Source organism: Epinephelus moara, chromosome 23, assembly GCF_006386435.1.
Source record: "Epinephelus moara isolate mb chromosome 23, YSFRI_EMoa_1.0, whole genome shotgun sequence".
Taxonomy (NCBI): Eukaryota; Metazoa; Chordata; class Actinopteri; order Perciformes; family Serranidae; genus Epinephelus; species Epinephelus moara.
In genome coordinates, this window is record NC_065528.1 from 377,248 (window position 1) to 395,013 (window position 17,766).

The window sequence follows — 17,766 nt, forward strand, 5'->3', positions numbered from 1 at the left end:
TCTGTGGAAAGACTTTTAGGTTATCAATTTCAATTCCATACATCAGAACTAGATCGAGGGTATGGTTAAAACAGTGAGTGGGTTCATGTACACCCTGACTGAAGCCAATGGAGTCTAATAATGAACTCAACAGGAAACAATTGGATGATGATGACTTCCACAAAGTGAAAGATAAACTAATCAATGGCTTCTGTGACAACCTCACCACGCGGTTTGGCAACCCTGATGAGGGTGTCTTGCTATCATGTTTGACCTAAGCAACTGGCCTGAAGGCAACACTGACCTGGCCACCTTTGGTCTGGCCAATGTTGAGACTTTTGTCACTCACTTTCAGAAAACTGATGGGTTACAGGGAGCTTTGTGGAACACTGTATTCCCGAACAGTCAATCTAAGTAGCAAAACTTTTGAAAAAGCCAAATGAACTCAGATCTGTCATTTTCTTTAGAACTCAACTATTAGGGTTTGCAATCCTTTTTTCCTGTTTTGACAATAGTGGTTGCATTAAAAATCAGTATGAAAAGGAAATTTGTCCTTATGTTGTGTTTTCACCACCATTGGTAGGCTGAATTCTCATCACGAGTGAATAAAGCAGCTAACTCTGAATCAGTCTTCTCAAATTTTTTAAGTTCAAATAACTCATGTTTGTCTTAGTATGCCATTTTGAGGAAATGAGATTCCCATGATCAATCAATTTTCAATCAATTTTATTTATAAAGCCCAATATCACAAATCACAATTTGCCTCACAGGGCTTTACAGCATACGACATCCCTCTGTCCTTATGACCCTCGCAGCGGATAAGGAAAAACTCCCCAAAAAAACCCCTTTGCTAAAGAAAATAATAACATACTAGAGTGAAAAGAACGCATCAGAATTCTTTAATGTTGAAATAATGATTGATTTCTGGATGTTGCAATAGGTGCATAATTAATAGAATTATTAACTTCAGTGAGTGCATAATAGTTTATGAATGTCAGCAAGACACTGTTCCCACTTTAGATCCAGTAGCTACAAAGACGCATTATGAGCTGTTAATAAGTGCACATTAATAATTTATTAACCGTTATACGACACTGTTCCCACTTTAGATCCAGTAGCTGCAAAGGATCATTATTTACTATTAGTAAGTGCATAATTAAGCATTTATTAACCGTAAGATTCAACAACAGCTTTGTCCCCAAGACCATCACAGAACTAAACAAAACTCTAAAACGGCAGTGACGTGTAAATGTGTAAATGTGTCTGTGTTATACTGTATTTTATGTGTTTGAGAATCCATGTGTGTGTGGCAAATGTATGTTGTATCTGTGGGGTATGTGTATATGTCGGGTTGGCACTCAAGATGTATGGAAGCGTGAAGAAAATTTTCCTAATAGGACAAATAAACTAATCTAATCTAATCTAATATGGTATTTATATTAACTTCTTATTGTCTCATTAATGTTAAAAAACATCTTGTTAATATTGAAAATTGTCTATAAACTCTTAAGGATGTTCTAGTACCCCATAATATTTTAAAAGCCAATAATAAATGTGTTGCATACTATTATTAACACTCATTAGGTCTTTAATTATGTTAATAAACCAGTCTTATAAACCAGTAATAAATGTGGTTATTATTCTATAATTAACCCTTATAAATTATAATTAATGTAAATAGACATCTTATTAATATTTAGTATAGGTTTATAAACTGTTACCAAAGTTTCTATTAAGTGCTTATAATGCTCCTATAAGCAATAATAACTGTCAGTTATGCTCATTAACTGTTAATTTGTGCTTATTAAGCATTAATTAACGCTTATTACAGTACCTTAATATAAAGTGTCACTAAGTATTTTTGTCTCTTTACAGCATAGAAAGCTTATTTTTTTAAACAAGACCATCTTTCCAGCCGTAAAATACTTCTTTCAGTACTTACTGTATTTCTATTCTCATTGCCAGAGTGATTTGTGGTTCCAGTGCAATCCGACTGACTGAAACCTGTGAATATATAAGAGTGGGATTTAACAATAACAGTTTTACAATCCATAAAATATTATATTAACATTAACAAGATGAAGTGTTAGTCTTTACAATGTAGTGAAATGTACTCGTTTGATCTTATGCTTTAATGCAGGGTTTGTACGTTTTGAAAAAACCTGGAAAAGTCATGGAATTTGAAAATGTAATTTTCCAGGCCTGGAAAAGTTTTGGAAACATAAGTTCACCCCAAAAGTTTTGGAAAAGTCATGGATTTTTTCTCACTTAATGATAACATTTAGTAATAACAGTCTGTAAGGTTGATTTTTAAAATTGATCAATAAATATTTCATATCGAAAAGTCTTGCGCATTGATCTGACCAGCCTCTGTTTTCGTCAGGTCACGCATGACGTGCGCGGCGTAACTTAGCAAGGTGCAGATCGGATCGAGTGACAACATGCTTCAACAGTTTAGCTCTCAAAGATGCCAGGAAGGTGCTCATTCAACAACGTTTGGCTGCACTCAGAGAAGTATAAATCATGGCTGGAGAAGACGGAGGACAAAGGCAAGGCTAAATGTGTCGTATGCAATAAGACATTTGATATCTCTAATATGGGGGAGGCAGCACTGACTAGCCATGCTAAAGGAGCAAAGCACCACGGTGCTGTGACTGCCCGCGAAGCTAGCGCCATCACGAGCTTTTTCCGACCACAGACAACCCCCCAGACGGCCACTGTGACACCGGCTGTTTGCAGCAGCAGTACTGCCACCTCCTCATTGAAACAAGGGACTCTCTCAAATGTTGTCACCAGAAATTAAGTGCTAACGTCAGAAGTTTTATGGGCGCTTAAGGTAGCTAATGCTCACTTTTCATACAAGTCATGTGAAGACATAAGCCAGTTTTTCCAGGCTATGTTTCCAGATAGCCAAATAGCAACGAAATTTGCTTGTGGCGAGCGCAAATGCACATATCTGTGTACATTTGGACTGGCGCCCTACTTTAAAGGACTCACTTTAAGTCGAGTGTCAAAGCAAAGATATGTCATGTTATTTGACGAAAGCCTGAATCACTACTTGCAGTCTAAACAGGTAGACATGCATGTGAGAGTGTGGGACGGGCCCGAGGTGAAAACGACGTACATCGGCTCGGAGTTTCTGGGTCATGCAACAGCTGCAGACATTGTTGAGACACTGAACAACTTGCTTTCGGAGATCGGAACTCGAAATCTGGTCCAAATCTCTATGGACGGGCCGAACGTAAACTGTAAAGTGTTCGAAATACTCCAGAAGCAAGTGGAGACTGATGCGTGAACATGCTTGTCAACATCGGCTCGTGCGGTTTGCACATACTGCACAACGCATTCAGAGATGGATGCAAATCCACCGGATGGGAAGTTGAACACTGCACGTTGATGTGAAGCTTTCACTTTAATGTAAAGTTTGTTAAAAAAAAGTCAGAGCTCAAAAAAAAATTTTTTTTTACAGTGGCCTAACACTCTTCCATAAAATCCTGCTCTCGTTGCAACACGCCTCTGAAATCCAGAGGTCAGAAACGTTCTCCTTTTAGACTTTAACTGGATCGTAGGAAATTATCTCTGCTTCTGTCCAAACCTGTAAATAGACGGAGCCTTTTGTGCAGCTTTGTTCCCCTTTAAGCGTTTTGCACTTTATCGGAAGAAGCAGAAAGATGCAGGAATGTCCCTCGACTCCCTTTTTTCTTAAGCAGAGTACAAAGTATTTATTCCATCACAGAGCTGACATATTACTGATCATATAGAGCAGGAAACTGTGTAAAGGTTGTTTTGTTTTCGCCTCCATGATGAGCTGCTTTAAAACGTTTCCTCCTTATGTTTTATTATTAAAGTATTATTGGGTACCTTCATTTGCTTATTCATTTTTCAGACCCTGTTACCTCCGAAACATGTATGCCTCGTGAAATTATTCCAGAACACAATAACATATACCTTACCTTATGTAAACTGGTATCAGTGTTAGTTTAAACAAATATTTATTTTGTATAAAACCAGAATTGTCATTAGATCTATTTTTTGACATTTCCACTGTGATAATTTGTTTACATAGTTTTATTCCTATATTTCATTCATACATCGATGTTTTAGAGGTCATGTATTGTCATGGAAACTTGCTACCAAGTCATGGGAAAGTCAAGAGGTCATGTATTGTCATGGAAACTTGCTACCAAGTCATGGGAAAGTCATGGAAAAGTCATGGAAATTTGTTGGTTAAAATGTGTATGAACCCTGTTAATGTAGTGTAATGTACTCGTTTGATCTTATGCTTTGTCCTCAGATTGACCTTTAAAAATCCTGTCGAGGCAGTGTACTCTGCTCACGTACACCCAGTCACATATTGGTTTACTATTTCATGTATCCACATATTACGCGCACACACACACACACACACACACATACACACACACACACACACACACTCATCTGTCTATGTATAGCATGTAAGACTGTAATGGAAAGTACCTAGGATTCAATGTGCATTATTTTTAAAAAATAGCGTGAGACTGGACTCGAACATAATGGTGGGAAAGGTTTGGGAAATTCCAGCCCGGCCTAATATGGCCTGGAGATAGGGCTGGGCGGTATACTGGTTTGTACCGAAAACCGCTATTTATTTTCGTTATGATATGAATTTTTCATATACCGCAATACCGGTGAATAGCCCAAACAACGTCCGGAACGTGCGCGGCAGGAAAGTGTTTCAGCGGGGACCCATTTCACCGCTGCATACCACAGGCACGCTTGAGCGGGTGAGAGTGAGAGCATAGAAATTTTAGAGGCGAGAATGGCTGCTGGAGAGAGTCCTGAAAGCAAAGTAACTGTACAGGATGACCCAGAAGAGCTCATACCAAAAAGAGCAGTGTTTCCCCTATATGCAACTAGCAGCGGCGCACCGCCGTTTACAATTCTCCTCTGCCCTCTGTATTGCGCACGGCGGAGTTTCGCCCCGATGCGCGCACGCACACACACACAGACAAAGCGCACACACACAGGTAAGCACACTAGAGCACGGCTCGGACCGCATTTTCCTGACCGAAGACGACCCGTCCCGAGTCCGAGACAGTTACGGCCAGGCTCCACCGGGCACGTCAGCGGCGCGACACGTCTGCAGCGCGAGTCCCGTAGCAGCTCGCCCCCTCGGTTAATCAATTACAGCGGCTGCACCAGCAACGGGAGCGGCGCTACAACCCCCGTCTGTCGCGCAACAACTCTCTATTTTACGCGGCTCTTCTATTTTTGTCGCGCTACGCTCCCCTACGCGACCCTTCAGCAGATAAAAACTACATGAAATAGTGTGCTAAACGAGCACAATGTGTTTTTAAATGAATAAACCATTATCAGAGGTGATATGTAGGCTAATGATTTTTTTTCATGCATTTACCCATGTTTATCCGTGACACTGTGTAAATGTCCGTGGCGGACATTTGAAAGCGAGTAGATAACAAACAGTACAGTAAACTTGTAGATAACTCAAATATATGTAATAACTTAGGTGGAAAATGCTTTAACATTTCATGCAGCCTACATGCAGCCTCTCGGCTCGGCAAACGGTAAACAACCCCGCTGGCTTCTCTACGTGTCGCTTCCATATGCAGTCAGTGGAGCCCAGATGAATGGAGCGGAGCATGTGTTGTGTTCAGGCGTTGTCAGGTAAATAACAAATTCCGGCACTTGAATAGGCCATAGCACAACACAGCAGCATGTCAAGTTGGCCAAACCTGAGCAAAATACCGTGAAATACCGTGAAACCGACATGATTTTTTCTTAAAACCGTGATATGAAAATTTTGTCATACCGCCCAGCCCTACCTGGAGATATGAATCGTTCCCAGGCTGCTCAGAAAAGATTACACGGTTAGAACTGGCTTCGGCGGAAAAGGGAAAAACCGTGACACCATTATGTTCAGGCTCAGGTGGGTAGGATTAAAGAAAAAAAGGTGGAGATTTGACAGAATCTTCACCAGCATAAAAGAGAGCGCACAGAAAGTGAAACCTCAGTCCTGCTCCGGAGCTTGACTCATTGAGTTGTATGTGTTGTTGCCTGCTAGCACATTAAACTCAGTTGCACTTGATTCAACGTGTCTCCAGTGATTCCTTGGCGATAGACTACTTGAGTTTAAGGTACTTAATAGAAAAGAAAGTAAGTACAATCTGAAAGTTGAGGACGAGGTCGGGAGCCACCAGGCCCAACTCCAGGCCACAAATTCTGCTTCATCAACAAACTTCTTGGCCCATCCGTCTTTCTTCACATTGAAGAGTAAAGTTGCTTGTTGCGACATTTTGAGATAGCACAACTGGATCATTAGAGTAGGTGTTGTGGTTTGGTAGGGATGCTGCTTATCAGTCAGGATGCCATGCACCAAGCACCTCACTACCTAAAGTGTGATAGATTAATGTCCACTAACATTCACAAAGACAGCTCTTTGCAGTAAACTGTTGGCAATTAACTAGCCAGGCTGTACAGAATGAATCATAATAATTATTGTAACAATAAAAGGGTCAAAGACGTGGCATGTTAATTCTGGTGTCCAAAGCATATTTATAATGTTAAAAATATATAAATATTTCAAAACACTACATTATGTTACTCAACTCTCCCCTCTTTACTTACTCATATGAGTATTCACTATAAGAAATGAAAATTTAAGGAGCTATTGAGCTCAAAAGTACCAAATTGTCCTTCCTGGGTAATGTCCCCGCTAAAATCTAAGTATAAAAATATGCAAAAAAAAGTCAGAAATCTTAATAAAAGGATTAATTATCTACTGGGGCATAATTGTGTTAATGTTTGCAGTGACATGTGCAAATATAGTAACAATGCTAAGCTTATTTACATTTTAACGCAAGAAATACTTTTGTCTCCATATTTGGATTTCCATAATGTCCTTCCTGGGTAACAGACTATAGTGGCTATATATTACCATATTTGGATTTGGATAGTCATGTGACAGACTGTTGTATCAGCCAGAAGATTCTGAAGGACCCCCAAAACACATTACAAGGTCAAAAAGTCTCTCTTAAAATGTTGATATTTTGACCTTTTCGGTCACTGGTGCGATATGTCCTCAAATCATGTGTCTTTCTGGATAACGCTAATAAAACATTTATGATGTTTATATATTTAAAAACTACCTATTTCATGTGAAATATGACACTGATGCGTTGAAGTATAAGTTATAGTTTTCCACAGTAGGCCTAGTTAAAGCCTGATTATAAAGTGAAAATTGTTTTTTTGTCCTTCCTGGATAACGATATGTCCTCCCTGGATAACAAAGATCTTCTGTTACCCAGGACATGTCCTCTGTTATCCAGAGTGGACATGTTTATCATTGCAGATTTGTATTAGTATCTGTAGCTTTTTAGGCATTGACTTGATATTGTTATATTATATTAATAACAATATTATGTATTTTTTTTTTAAACTTTTATGGCATTTTCTGTTATTTATCTTGAATTTATCTGATTCAATGAACACAGGCCATTATCATAGATTTTTGTGAAGTTATAGTCCAAAAATGAACCAATAATAATGCTATAATCTAATATTTATGTTTTTAATACGGTTTTAGTACAGTTTTTGATGTTTCAGGGTCAGTTTTGTTCTTCCAGGTGCCACTGTCTGATAAAGAGAGGCAGAGACTATACAGGGCTAGGAAGAATGCTGATCCACAAGCTAGGGCTGAGTATCTTGAGGAAAAGAGAGCAAGGTATTGTGATTTAGTGAAGGCAGATCAGTAAAAAGGAAAAAAAATATCAAAATAGGTTTACACACATTGCAAAAGGCTTAAATGTTTTAGTTAACCCTCCTGTTATGTTGTGGGTCAAATTGACCCATTTCAATGTTTAAGAACACAGAAAATATGTTTTTATTAAGTTTTGGAGCATGAAACTGTTTCTGCTGGACTTGATTAGTGTAATGAACATGTAAATGAAAATGACTACTGATACAACAGTGATAATGGAGGAAGGGTAAAAATATCACATTTCTTGCAAATCGAGACACAAGAGAAGAGAATGACAGCCCAGGAGGCTCTGGAACATCCTTGATCAGGATAGTGAAGTTGAGGAGGAATTGTCTGAAAATGAAGATGATCTTGAGATCAACTCTGATCATGATGATGAATTTTCAGACCATCAACTCCAAGAGAAACATTCATATCAAAAAATGACCAAATATAATATTGAATGCCTCATTTTTGCCAGTGTACTAAAAGAAATCAGTTTGAAAGTTATTTTTTAATGAAAACGAGTGAATTCTCATAAGTAAACCATGATCTGTAAGGGGTGAAACACTTGATTACATTAAATAATGATTACATTAATGTCAATTGAGCTAACGATAATGTTTATAGAGAAAAATATATTTACCTCCGCCAAGGAGGTTATGTTTCCGCCGGCGTTGTTCTGTTTGTCTGTTTGTTCGTTTGTCTGTTTGTTTGTTTGTTTGTTTGGAAAAAGTTAAAAACGGATTTTGACGAAATTTCCAGGAAAGGTGGATAATGGGACAAGGAACAGATGATAAAATTTTGGTGGTGATCGGTTGAAGCAAAGTGGATAAAATAATAAATAAAGTCTATGGTCTGACAGCCTCAGCAGCAATTAAGACGGTGGAAATAGCGCCATCTGGTGGCTGGAAAGCACGTCTCGTTCTACTTGCTAAATATTGTTAAATTCTAAAGTTGAAATTAATGTTCTGTGTTGGAAAAAAGACTGTGAAAAATAGAAAAAAAGATTATATTCTGTGTTGGTACAAAATAAAAACGAAGTAAATACACCACAGTGTCTCCATGGTGAAGGCATATATAACCAAATGATCATAGTGATACAAAGAAACCTAATTGTGATGCAGGCTGCAAAATCTGATGCAGAGGGGGAGTGAATATCACCTACTTGGCAGAGGTCTGCACTCTCTGAGTGCTTTTCTAGTTTTAAACTACTTTCAGATGGTTAAATATCCACTGGGTCAATTTGACCCAGGAACATCATTGCATTATTTGGTAAATGAGTTACATTGTTGCATGAAATGAAAGATTAAAAAACATCTTTTCAGATCTTTAACAGCTGTCAGTCTCTTTGTATTATGTATGTTTGTTGAAAAAATGATGTTCCTGAGACAGCCTTTAATGATAATTACTTTGAAATCTTGCAGTATGTCATTCCGGGTAACAGCATGTCATTCCGGGTAACAATGACACAGTCAAGTAATTTAACCCAGATTTTCATGTTATATTACTCAATCATGTTTCTTGAGTTGAGGATACAATAACAACCCTTTTACCTTTACTATAAAACATTTTAAGACATTTTCCATCTTTTTTCTCTTTTTGGCATGGAACATTGTGTGATCAACAGCAACTAATGAACCCATTTCAGTATAAATATCCAAATATATTACATTAATTGTGATGAAAATGTTGTTTTCTGAGCAGTAATTGTTTGTTGAGCTCTAACTATAGTTATCTATAAACTTTTATATGCCAACAATGGTAGACATTTTAATTAATTTTCAATTCCATTCCCGTTACCCAGGAAGGACATTTTCCATGGGATTATCCATATGATTGACTGAAAAATGTTAATTGCATTTTTAAAATGAATTCTTTTTGTTGAGTTGTATACAGAACACTCTAATAAAGATAGAAAGTGCCTAAATTGGCATTTTTAGCCAATTTGATTTATTTTCAATTTTCAAATCCTTATTCGTCTTTGACCCAAAAACTAATTGAGTAGCTCTGAATATTGACATGCAGGCCAATATTGATATTTTTTTTAACAAGGCATCATCTACATTATAACTTTTGAGAAACCCAAACTCTTAGTGGTCATGGACCAAAATACCATCATCATGTCTATTTAAATCAACATTTTCAAGCTAAGATTACTGTGGAATCTGATTCCTTCTTGTATTTGTATTTTCCTCACAACTGGGCCAAGAAAAAGATCCAGCCATTTGAGGAAATCATGTGGTTTTTGCATGATCTGTTTTCTGCTTGCTCTAAAGTCTGTTATATAGAGTTTATACTTGATATATGTAGAAAAGTAGAAATGTTCCTTAATCATTCACCAGTTTAAATAACATCCACAAATTTACGACATAATATTATCAAAATGTATGCATCAAAATGCATACTAAGGGGTGGTTCATCCATTAAGTTTCTTTCACTTAACACGATATTTTCAGGCTTCAGGTCTATGTAAGAAGTGGAGTTCCTGAAGTTGCAGCAACAACTCCTGGCAGATCCCCAGTCTTTGATACTCAGTCAGGCTTAGTCTCTCAGGAAAATCCTTGTTTTCAGTCAGTTCAATCAGACCACATTCACAGAGAGGGCTGACGAAATAGGCAGAGTAACTGTCTTTAAGCATGTCAATGGGTTGCAAAAGATGTTCCAGTTGTAAATTTTCTGAACACTGGACATAAGCCATTTCTCATTTGTTTTTGGAAATATGTTTGGCAATTCATTTCACTGCCACAACACTGTTGTGAAAGAGTCTTGGGAAATCCCAGCAGCCCTGCATCCATCTGCTGTCAGTAATTCTAACAATCATAAGATAAGATAGGATAAGATAAGGTAAGATAAGATAAGATACACCTTTATTGATCCCATAATTGAGAAATTCCAGTGTTACAGCAGTCAAGGAGAAAGAGTCAGATTAAAGATTTCAAATTTAAACTTAAAAAACTTAAATAACTAGGCATGCAAATAAGTACAAAAATACAAGAGATGGCGATAAATAACAATAATAATAATAAAAATAATAGGAAGTGGATAATAATGAGCAGCAGTGAATGAAAATGACCAGTGGATAAAGGGAGCACATCTAGTGCAAATGATTGTATGTGCAAAACAGCAGACAGCTGTGGTGTCCATGAAGTGTTCATAGTGTCAATAAAGTGTCCATGGTGCAGTCTACTGTGCGCAGTGCTGGTTATATAGCCTGACAGCAGCAGACAGGAAGGACCTGCGATAGCGTTCCTTCACACACTTTGGGTGAATCAGTCTATCGCTGAAGGAGCTCTCCAGAGCTTTTATCTCCTCCTGCAGAGGATGGGAATCATTAGTCCTCAGAGATGACAGCTTGGCTGTCATCCTCCTTTCTCCCACCACCTGAGTCCAGAGAGCCAAAACTCTGAGTCTAATTCTGAACTCTGAGTTGATCTACTCTGATATAGGAAACTCTGAATTTCCGGTTCCAGAACAGCTGATTTGAATCAGTTTAATCAACTCGGAGTACTTTCACCTGGAGTTAAGCGCGTGCACCACAACTATAAAAAGCCAGCATCAATGGAGCTTCGATTCGACGAGTCACCATGGCAACGGGGACGGGGAGGGCTGCGTTTTTCACCCCACTAGAATTAGAAATCTTAATGCGCTCATACTGCGAGTTTGAACACGTTTTCAAAAAGAAGTGCAACACCGCTGCAGCTGCAAAAGAGAGGGAGACGGCGTGGGAGAATGCGTAAGTTTAAATGTAGTCCTTTGCAATCACAATAATATTACAGGGGAAAACTGCTTGAATGGTAGCCTATTAATTTATTTCATTTAGGTGCAATCCCGCGGGGGAGAAGCGCACTTGGCAGCAGTTTAGGATAAAATATAAAAACATTGTTCAAACAGGTAAGACCTCGGCATAATCTCATGGGGGTACCTCATTTTGATCATGTTTTACATTGTAAAGTAAATATTAAGTGGCTGTTTGACTGTGCAGTTGTTTTATCCCCAACATAATGGTGCTTTCACACACATAAGTGTCTTCTCATCTATATCATGTTCTGTTAAATAATTAAGCCTCTTTAAACTAACACAGACATCTAATCAGCCAACAGAAAGAAGGCAGATGCCCGTAAAACGAGCACACTTTTCTGACCACCCTTGCCTTACTCAAGTGCTCAGCATCTCACATCTCGACATTGTACAAAAAACTTCCATTTGCAAAGAAACGCAGCGCAACACACAATATCTGCTGGGATGTGAGAGCATGACTACGATTGGTAATGTTGCAAATGTAAGGACGGATTAGGTTGTGTATGTAGGCCTAGATGATGGACTGTGATGTGAAACGGTACAGCTCAAAAAGATAATTGTGTGGAAATGCTAAAACATCTATGCACGGTCTGATAACCATCTCCCGACGAATATTTAATTCTCTGCACAGTAATTCTGCACCTTCATCCACGGGGTCGTTATCAAAAGGACATGCCATGTTAGTGAAAAAAGTCGCCACCTACTGTGCCTAATGGACTTCTAATACTGACTCTGATTTTTTAATGATTTTTTTAAAAGACAGACGGCAGAACTAGGCTACGCCAAAACTCGCCTGCTGACTGAATGAATGAGGAAATCAAATGGAGTGTGTGGCTCTGAAAGAGGGCGGAGACAGAGAGAAACTCGAGGTTCATTGAGAAAAACCTGGTCCCGACCAGGTTAGGTTCATAGAGTCTGTTACTACGGTAACTGACCGAGAGCTTAAGTTACCTCTCTCTCTGAAACAGGCTAGAGTTACCCCTCTTTCTCTGGTTTGAGTTACCTCCCTTTTTGAAACGGAAAACTCAGAGTTTCCCTCATTTCAGGGTTAACAGACTCTGAGTTTTCACTAAACCTGCTTTGTGAAACGGACCCCTGGCCTTCTTGATCAGCTTGTCCAGTCTCTTCCTATCTGCAGCCTAGACGCTGCTGCCCCAGCAGACTACTCCGTAAAAGATGGCTGATGCCACCACAGTGTCAAAGAAGGTCTTCAGGAGCGCCCCCTGCACTCCAAAAGACCTCAATGATTATATGCATTGTCACTTTAATAGTTTGTTTTCAAAGTGATCATTTTCTTAATACAATTACTGTATCTACGTCTATATAATTGCACATAATAACTGTTCTTGTTATGTATAATGGCAATGAATCAAGTGGCACTGATCTTTGCATCTAACCCCTGAAAACAAGAAAGAGAAGAAGCACATTTACTATGATGCCAAGCTGTGCCTTCAAACTATTTTTGGGCTGCACCTTACATGGAAAAATGTAACAACTATACATACACTCATGAGCCACTGTATTAGGTACACCTTACTCAGAATGAGTAGGACCCCCTGTTGCTTTCAGAATTGCCTTAATTCTTGGTGGCATAGATTCTACATTCCTCAGAGATTTTGGTCCATATGGATATGATAGCATCACGCAGTTGCTGCACATCCATGATGCGAATCTCCCGTTTGCCACATAGCAAAGATGCTCTATTGGATTGAGATCTGGTGACTGTGGAGGTCATTGGAGTACAGTGAACTCATTGTCATGTTCAAGAAACTAGTTCAGGATGAATTGAGCTTTATGACAAGGCACGTTATCCTGCTGGAGGTAGCAGAGATGGGAGTAAGTCATGTATGTGCAAGTCTAAAGTCATTACCTTCAAGTCTGAAGCAACTCCCAAGTCACTGTGGTGAAAATCAAGCAAGTCGAGTCCTTGCTGTAAGTTGAGGAAGCCGAGTCAAGTCATTGGTCAGGACAAGCGAGTCACAAGTCAACTCATACTCACAAACTCATACAGATAATATAACATAAGCTGTACCCAGTGGTGGAATATAACTAAATACACTTACTCAGGTACTGTAAGTACAAATCTGAGTGCCACTGTCTACCTCTATCTGACAGCTTTAGTTACTACTGTTTTTGCTTTTTATTATTCAGTAATTTTTGTGTTGAGGTTTGAACTGTTGGTTGGGTAAAACAAACATTATGAAGGTGTCTCTTGGGGCTGTGGGTAAGGGTGACGCTATCTCTCACTATTTCCAGAATTTTTACAAACCAAACAATCAATCGCTTAATGGAGAAAATAATCATCAGATTAACCCATAATGAAAATAATCATCAGATAATAATTCAAAATCAGCTCCACCTCAGCCAACTATAACAGTAAAATCCTACTTTTACATTAAAGCATGAGTCAATAATCTGATGATATCATATACAGTAGTAGACTACTACAGTCACAGGGACATTTTTACAGTACTTTTACTTGTAAAACTTTAAGTACATTTTCCTGATTATACTTGCATACTTTTACCTTTAGTAATATTTTACATACAGGTATTGGGTCAGGGTAAAAGACTCCACTCATGTAACATACCTGCTGTTGTGTGAGAGTAGGTAAGATAATTATGCACTGTTTAAATCCCCAAATGTGAGCCAAGCAGGAATGGGAGGCCAAAAAAAAGTCACTGGGGAAACTATTTCATGGCACGCTGATGTGCACAGCAAATGTACATACACACACTCACAGATAGTGAACTTATGTTGGGACAGCAGGCAGGAACAGTCGTTACGCACTCTACCTCATACAAATAAGAGGAGTAGTGTCACAGTGGTGACAGTGTGTGCGTAATGGCCCGGAGCTTACAGTGTGTCGCTGGTTGCATTCAATACTGAATGAGTTGTTGAAAACTTAACTCACATGTATCAATTTTCAAGTGGTCAACATTTTTGTGCCTCACATCCTCCATCGCTCTCTACTCCCTCTCCTCAGGCTTTTGACCTATTCTTACCTGCTGTCCTTCAATGCCTGGCTGCTGCTGGCCCCCATCGTGCTGTGTTACGACTGGCAGGTGGGCAGCATTCCCCTGGTGGAGTCACTGGGTGACGTGCGCAATGTGGCCACCGTGCTGCTGGCCGTAGTGATGGTTGCTCTCTGCCTGCACTGCATCTTCTCACAGCAGGTAAGAGCAAGCGAGTGGTAAGTCACTGGAAAGTACCTGCAAATGACTGTGTTTCCCTTGTAGTCAGTTGCCTCCTGCATTGCATTGTGCAGCTACACAGTGGGAAGAGGTACAAGGGCTGGAAACAGACTAGAGGTAACATGGCTTAAATAAAAACCCTATGGTTACATCACAAGAGCTCCTGTGGCAGTTAAAAAGTCCTGAAATTTAGCATTTTCAGTTGAATCTTAAGCACTGCATTGCAACCTCATTGCCACCCTGCCGACATTGCTAGGAAACTGCATTGTAGCAAGCTTCAGAGAGCTGGGGATAACAGCAGGCAGGGGGGTGGGTAGGTGTCAGATCTGTGCAGAGCACAAGGACTTGTGACGTGACAAATACTTTCAAATAAGTAAAGTCACGTGACTCCACTGTTTCTATGATTTCAACCCCAGATTTGCTGTTCACCATGTAGCATTATTAAAAAAGATAATAGGCTGTGTCCTCAGGACACATCGATAGTGCGTTTGTTGCATCTTTTTAGATTTGAATGCATTAGGGATAGGAGGGGTACCTATCAACATCAATGTATTTAGGCTACTTACCTCCCACACTAGGGTAAGTCTAGGGTAAGATATCCCTACAGCCATTGGACAAATTGCCATGAAATTCGGACTAGATATTCAGGGTCCCCAAAGTTTAATTCCCAAGCATTACTTGATGTCTGATAGAATAATTTTGCAGTAATGACATTTTGGATCCAAAAGGTCAAAGGTCAATTTCATTGTGACATCATAATGTTATGCAAAAGTACTTCTGGCCATTATTTAATGCCATTTCTCAGGAACAGAAGGAGAGACATTTTGTCAGATACTGAATTGGTGACACTTATCTTGGCTGTCCACCTTGAAACTGTGCTGATTGTATGGCACTCATGGTTGATAATTGGGCCAGAACTTTATTTTGAGGGGTTTTGTTTTTTACTCTTTAATTATGCTGGAAAAATGTATTATAAAAGATCAATGTCTTAACTATGAAACCTTGTAAGGCTAACGGCCCAGGGATTACATTTTTTCTTAAATAGCATCTTTGCAGCTGAAGATTTGAATTTGTCAACTCCGTTAGGTGCACAAAAAGGCTCAGTATTATAATATAAAACATGAAGGAAATGTTTAATGATTTTTGTTATGTCTACACGGCAGCAATAGTGACCAGACACGTTATGTTTTGGGTTGTCTGTTTGGTTGTTGTTACGTCCATCCCATTCTTGTGAACGTGATATCTCAAGAATGCCTTGAGAGAATTTCTTCAGATTTGGCAAAAATGTTTACTTGGACTCATGGAGAAACTGATTAGGTTTGGGGGTCAAAGGTCAAGGTCACCGTGACCTTGGGTCCATCTCATTCTCAGGAATTAGATATCTAAAGAACACCTTTCAGGAATGTCTTCATATTTGGCAAAAACATCTACTTTGAGTAGATTGATTAGAATTTAGTGGTCATAGGTCAAAGGTCCAGGTCACTGTGACTTTGTCTATCTCATTCTCGTGAACACAACATCTCCACTTGGACAGATGAATAAACTGATTGGAATTTTGTGGTCAAAGGTTAAAGGTCAAAGAGACCTCACAAAACATATTTATTATTTTTTTTCATATTGGTCATAAGTGAAGAATCCATATGCTAATTATGACAAACTTCACACAAATGTCTGATAGGATAAAATAATGAAGTGGTGGCATTTTATATCCAAAAGGTCAAAGGTCAGCTTCACTGTGACATCATAATGTTCTGCATAAAACACTTTTCTGACCATTATTCAGTGTCATGTCTCAGGAACAGAAGGGGAAATATTTGGTCAGATACTTAACTGGAGACACTAATCTTGGGTGTCCACCTTGAAACTGTGCTGACTGTACAGATCTCCTGCGTGTGAAGCATCCATGTTTTTACAGACTGTAAGAGAAATGTAAAATGTGAGAGAAACCATTCTGGTGTGTGGAGGTACACAACTGGGGGGCGCTAATTCTAGTTTTTGACCTTTTTCATTTGGGAGTCAGCTGGCAGGAGAAGCAGGGAAATACGGTCTGATTGTCCAAAGTGGGGGTGGGAGAAGGCTTTGTAGCTGCTAGAGTGTCCATGTAAACATGGTCAAGAGTATTGTTTTCACTGGTGGTGGTGTTGACATGCTGTGTCTGCATAAAAAGGTAGGAGATCTTTTGATCTTTAATTCTTTATGTGACCTTGCCAGACTTTGGGGAGATGCAGTGACTGATGTCAGAAATCCCCCAGAGAGAAAGTTAATTGTAAATTGATTAAAAGACATGAAGGACTTGCATATTTAATTTTTAAAATATATGCGTACACTGCTTTACTGGGAAATGGGGTTTGGAAGACTAAGAAATAGGGACAGAGGTCCCCTCGGGTTAAGTTAAAGTTTTAGTTTAAAGTTTCACAGTCTTAAAGTGTGAAATGAGTTTGAGACAGGGGTAGGGGTCCCTGCATGAGCTCAGTTACTACTCTTTAGTGTGAAAAGAGTAAAGCACTGCAGTGGTCCTTGACCCGGGTCAGAGAGAAAGGTCAGGCCAGAGTGTGCCTAACCGCACAAGACTGCAAAACGAGATACCTCACTCAAGGTTGAGCCTGAACGTTTGTAAATTTAACTTGTTGGCTCATAATCAGTCTGTACACTCAAAAGTTAGCTATATCATGAACAATTATTTTATGTCTCGTTTATGCTACGACAGATGCAGAAGAAGGATGTGTTTAAAAAAATGCTGCAACAACACATGGACAAGACGTATATAACAATGACAAAGTGTCTCTCACTGCTTTCCTCCCTTGGCCTTCTGTTGATCCTCTGTGCATTAATAAGATTATTAACCTAAAGAAACAAAGATATTAACTCATATTGCAGTGGTGCCTGGATAGCGTGACGTGTGTGGTTGTGCTGCTGCCGTGGTCCTGCCAGATGCCTCCTGCTGCTGCTGATGCCATCATTAGTCATACTTCTACTGTTATTATACACATATGATTATTATCACACATGTATACTGCCAGATACTAATATATACTTTCAACATATTGTACCACA

General features: G+C 39.1%; 1 protein-coding gene across 2 annotated transcripts in view; it reads left to right on the top strand.

Moving 5' to 3' along the window:
* Positions 1 to 17,766, top strand: part of tmtc1 (transmembrane O-mannosyltransferase targeting cadherins 1) — a 343,046-nt gene that overhangs the window by 217,215 nt on the left and 108,065 nt on the right. For both annotated transcript variants that reach the window (XM_050036058.1, XM_050036057.1), the window contains exon 7: positions 14,505 to 14,694. In XM_050036058.1, coding sequence (XP_049892015.1) covers positions 14,505 to 14,694 — 190 coding nt within the window. The remainder of the gene's footprint in view (positions 1 to 14,504; positions 14,695 to 17,766) is intronic.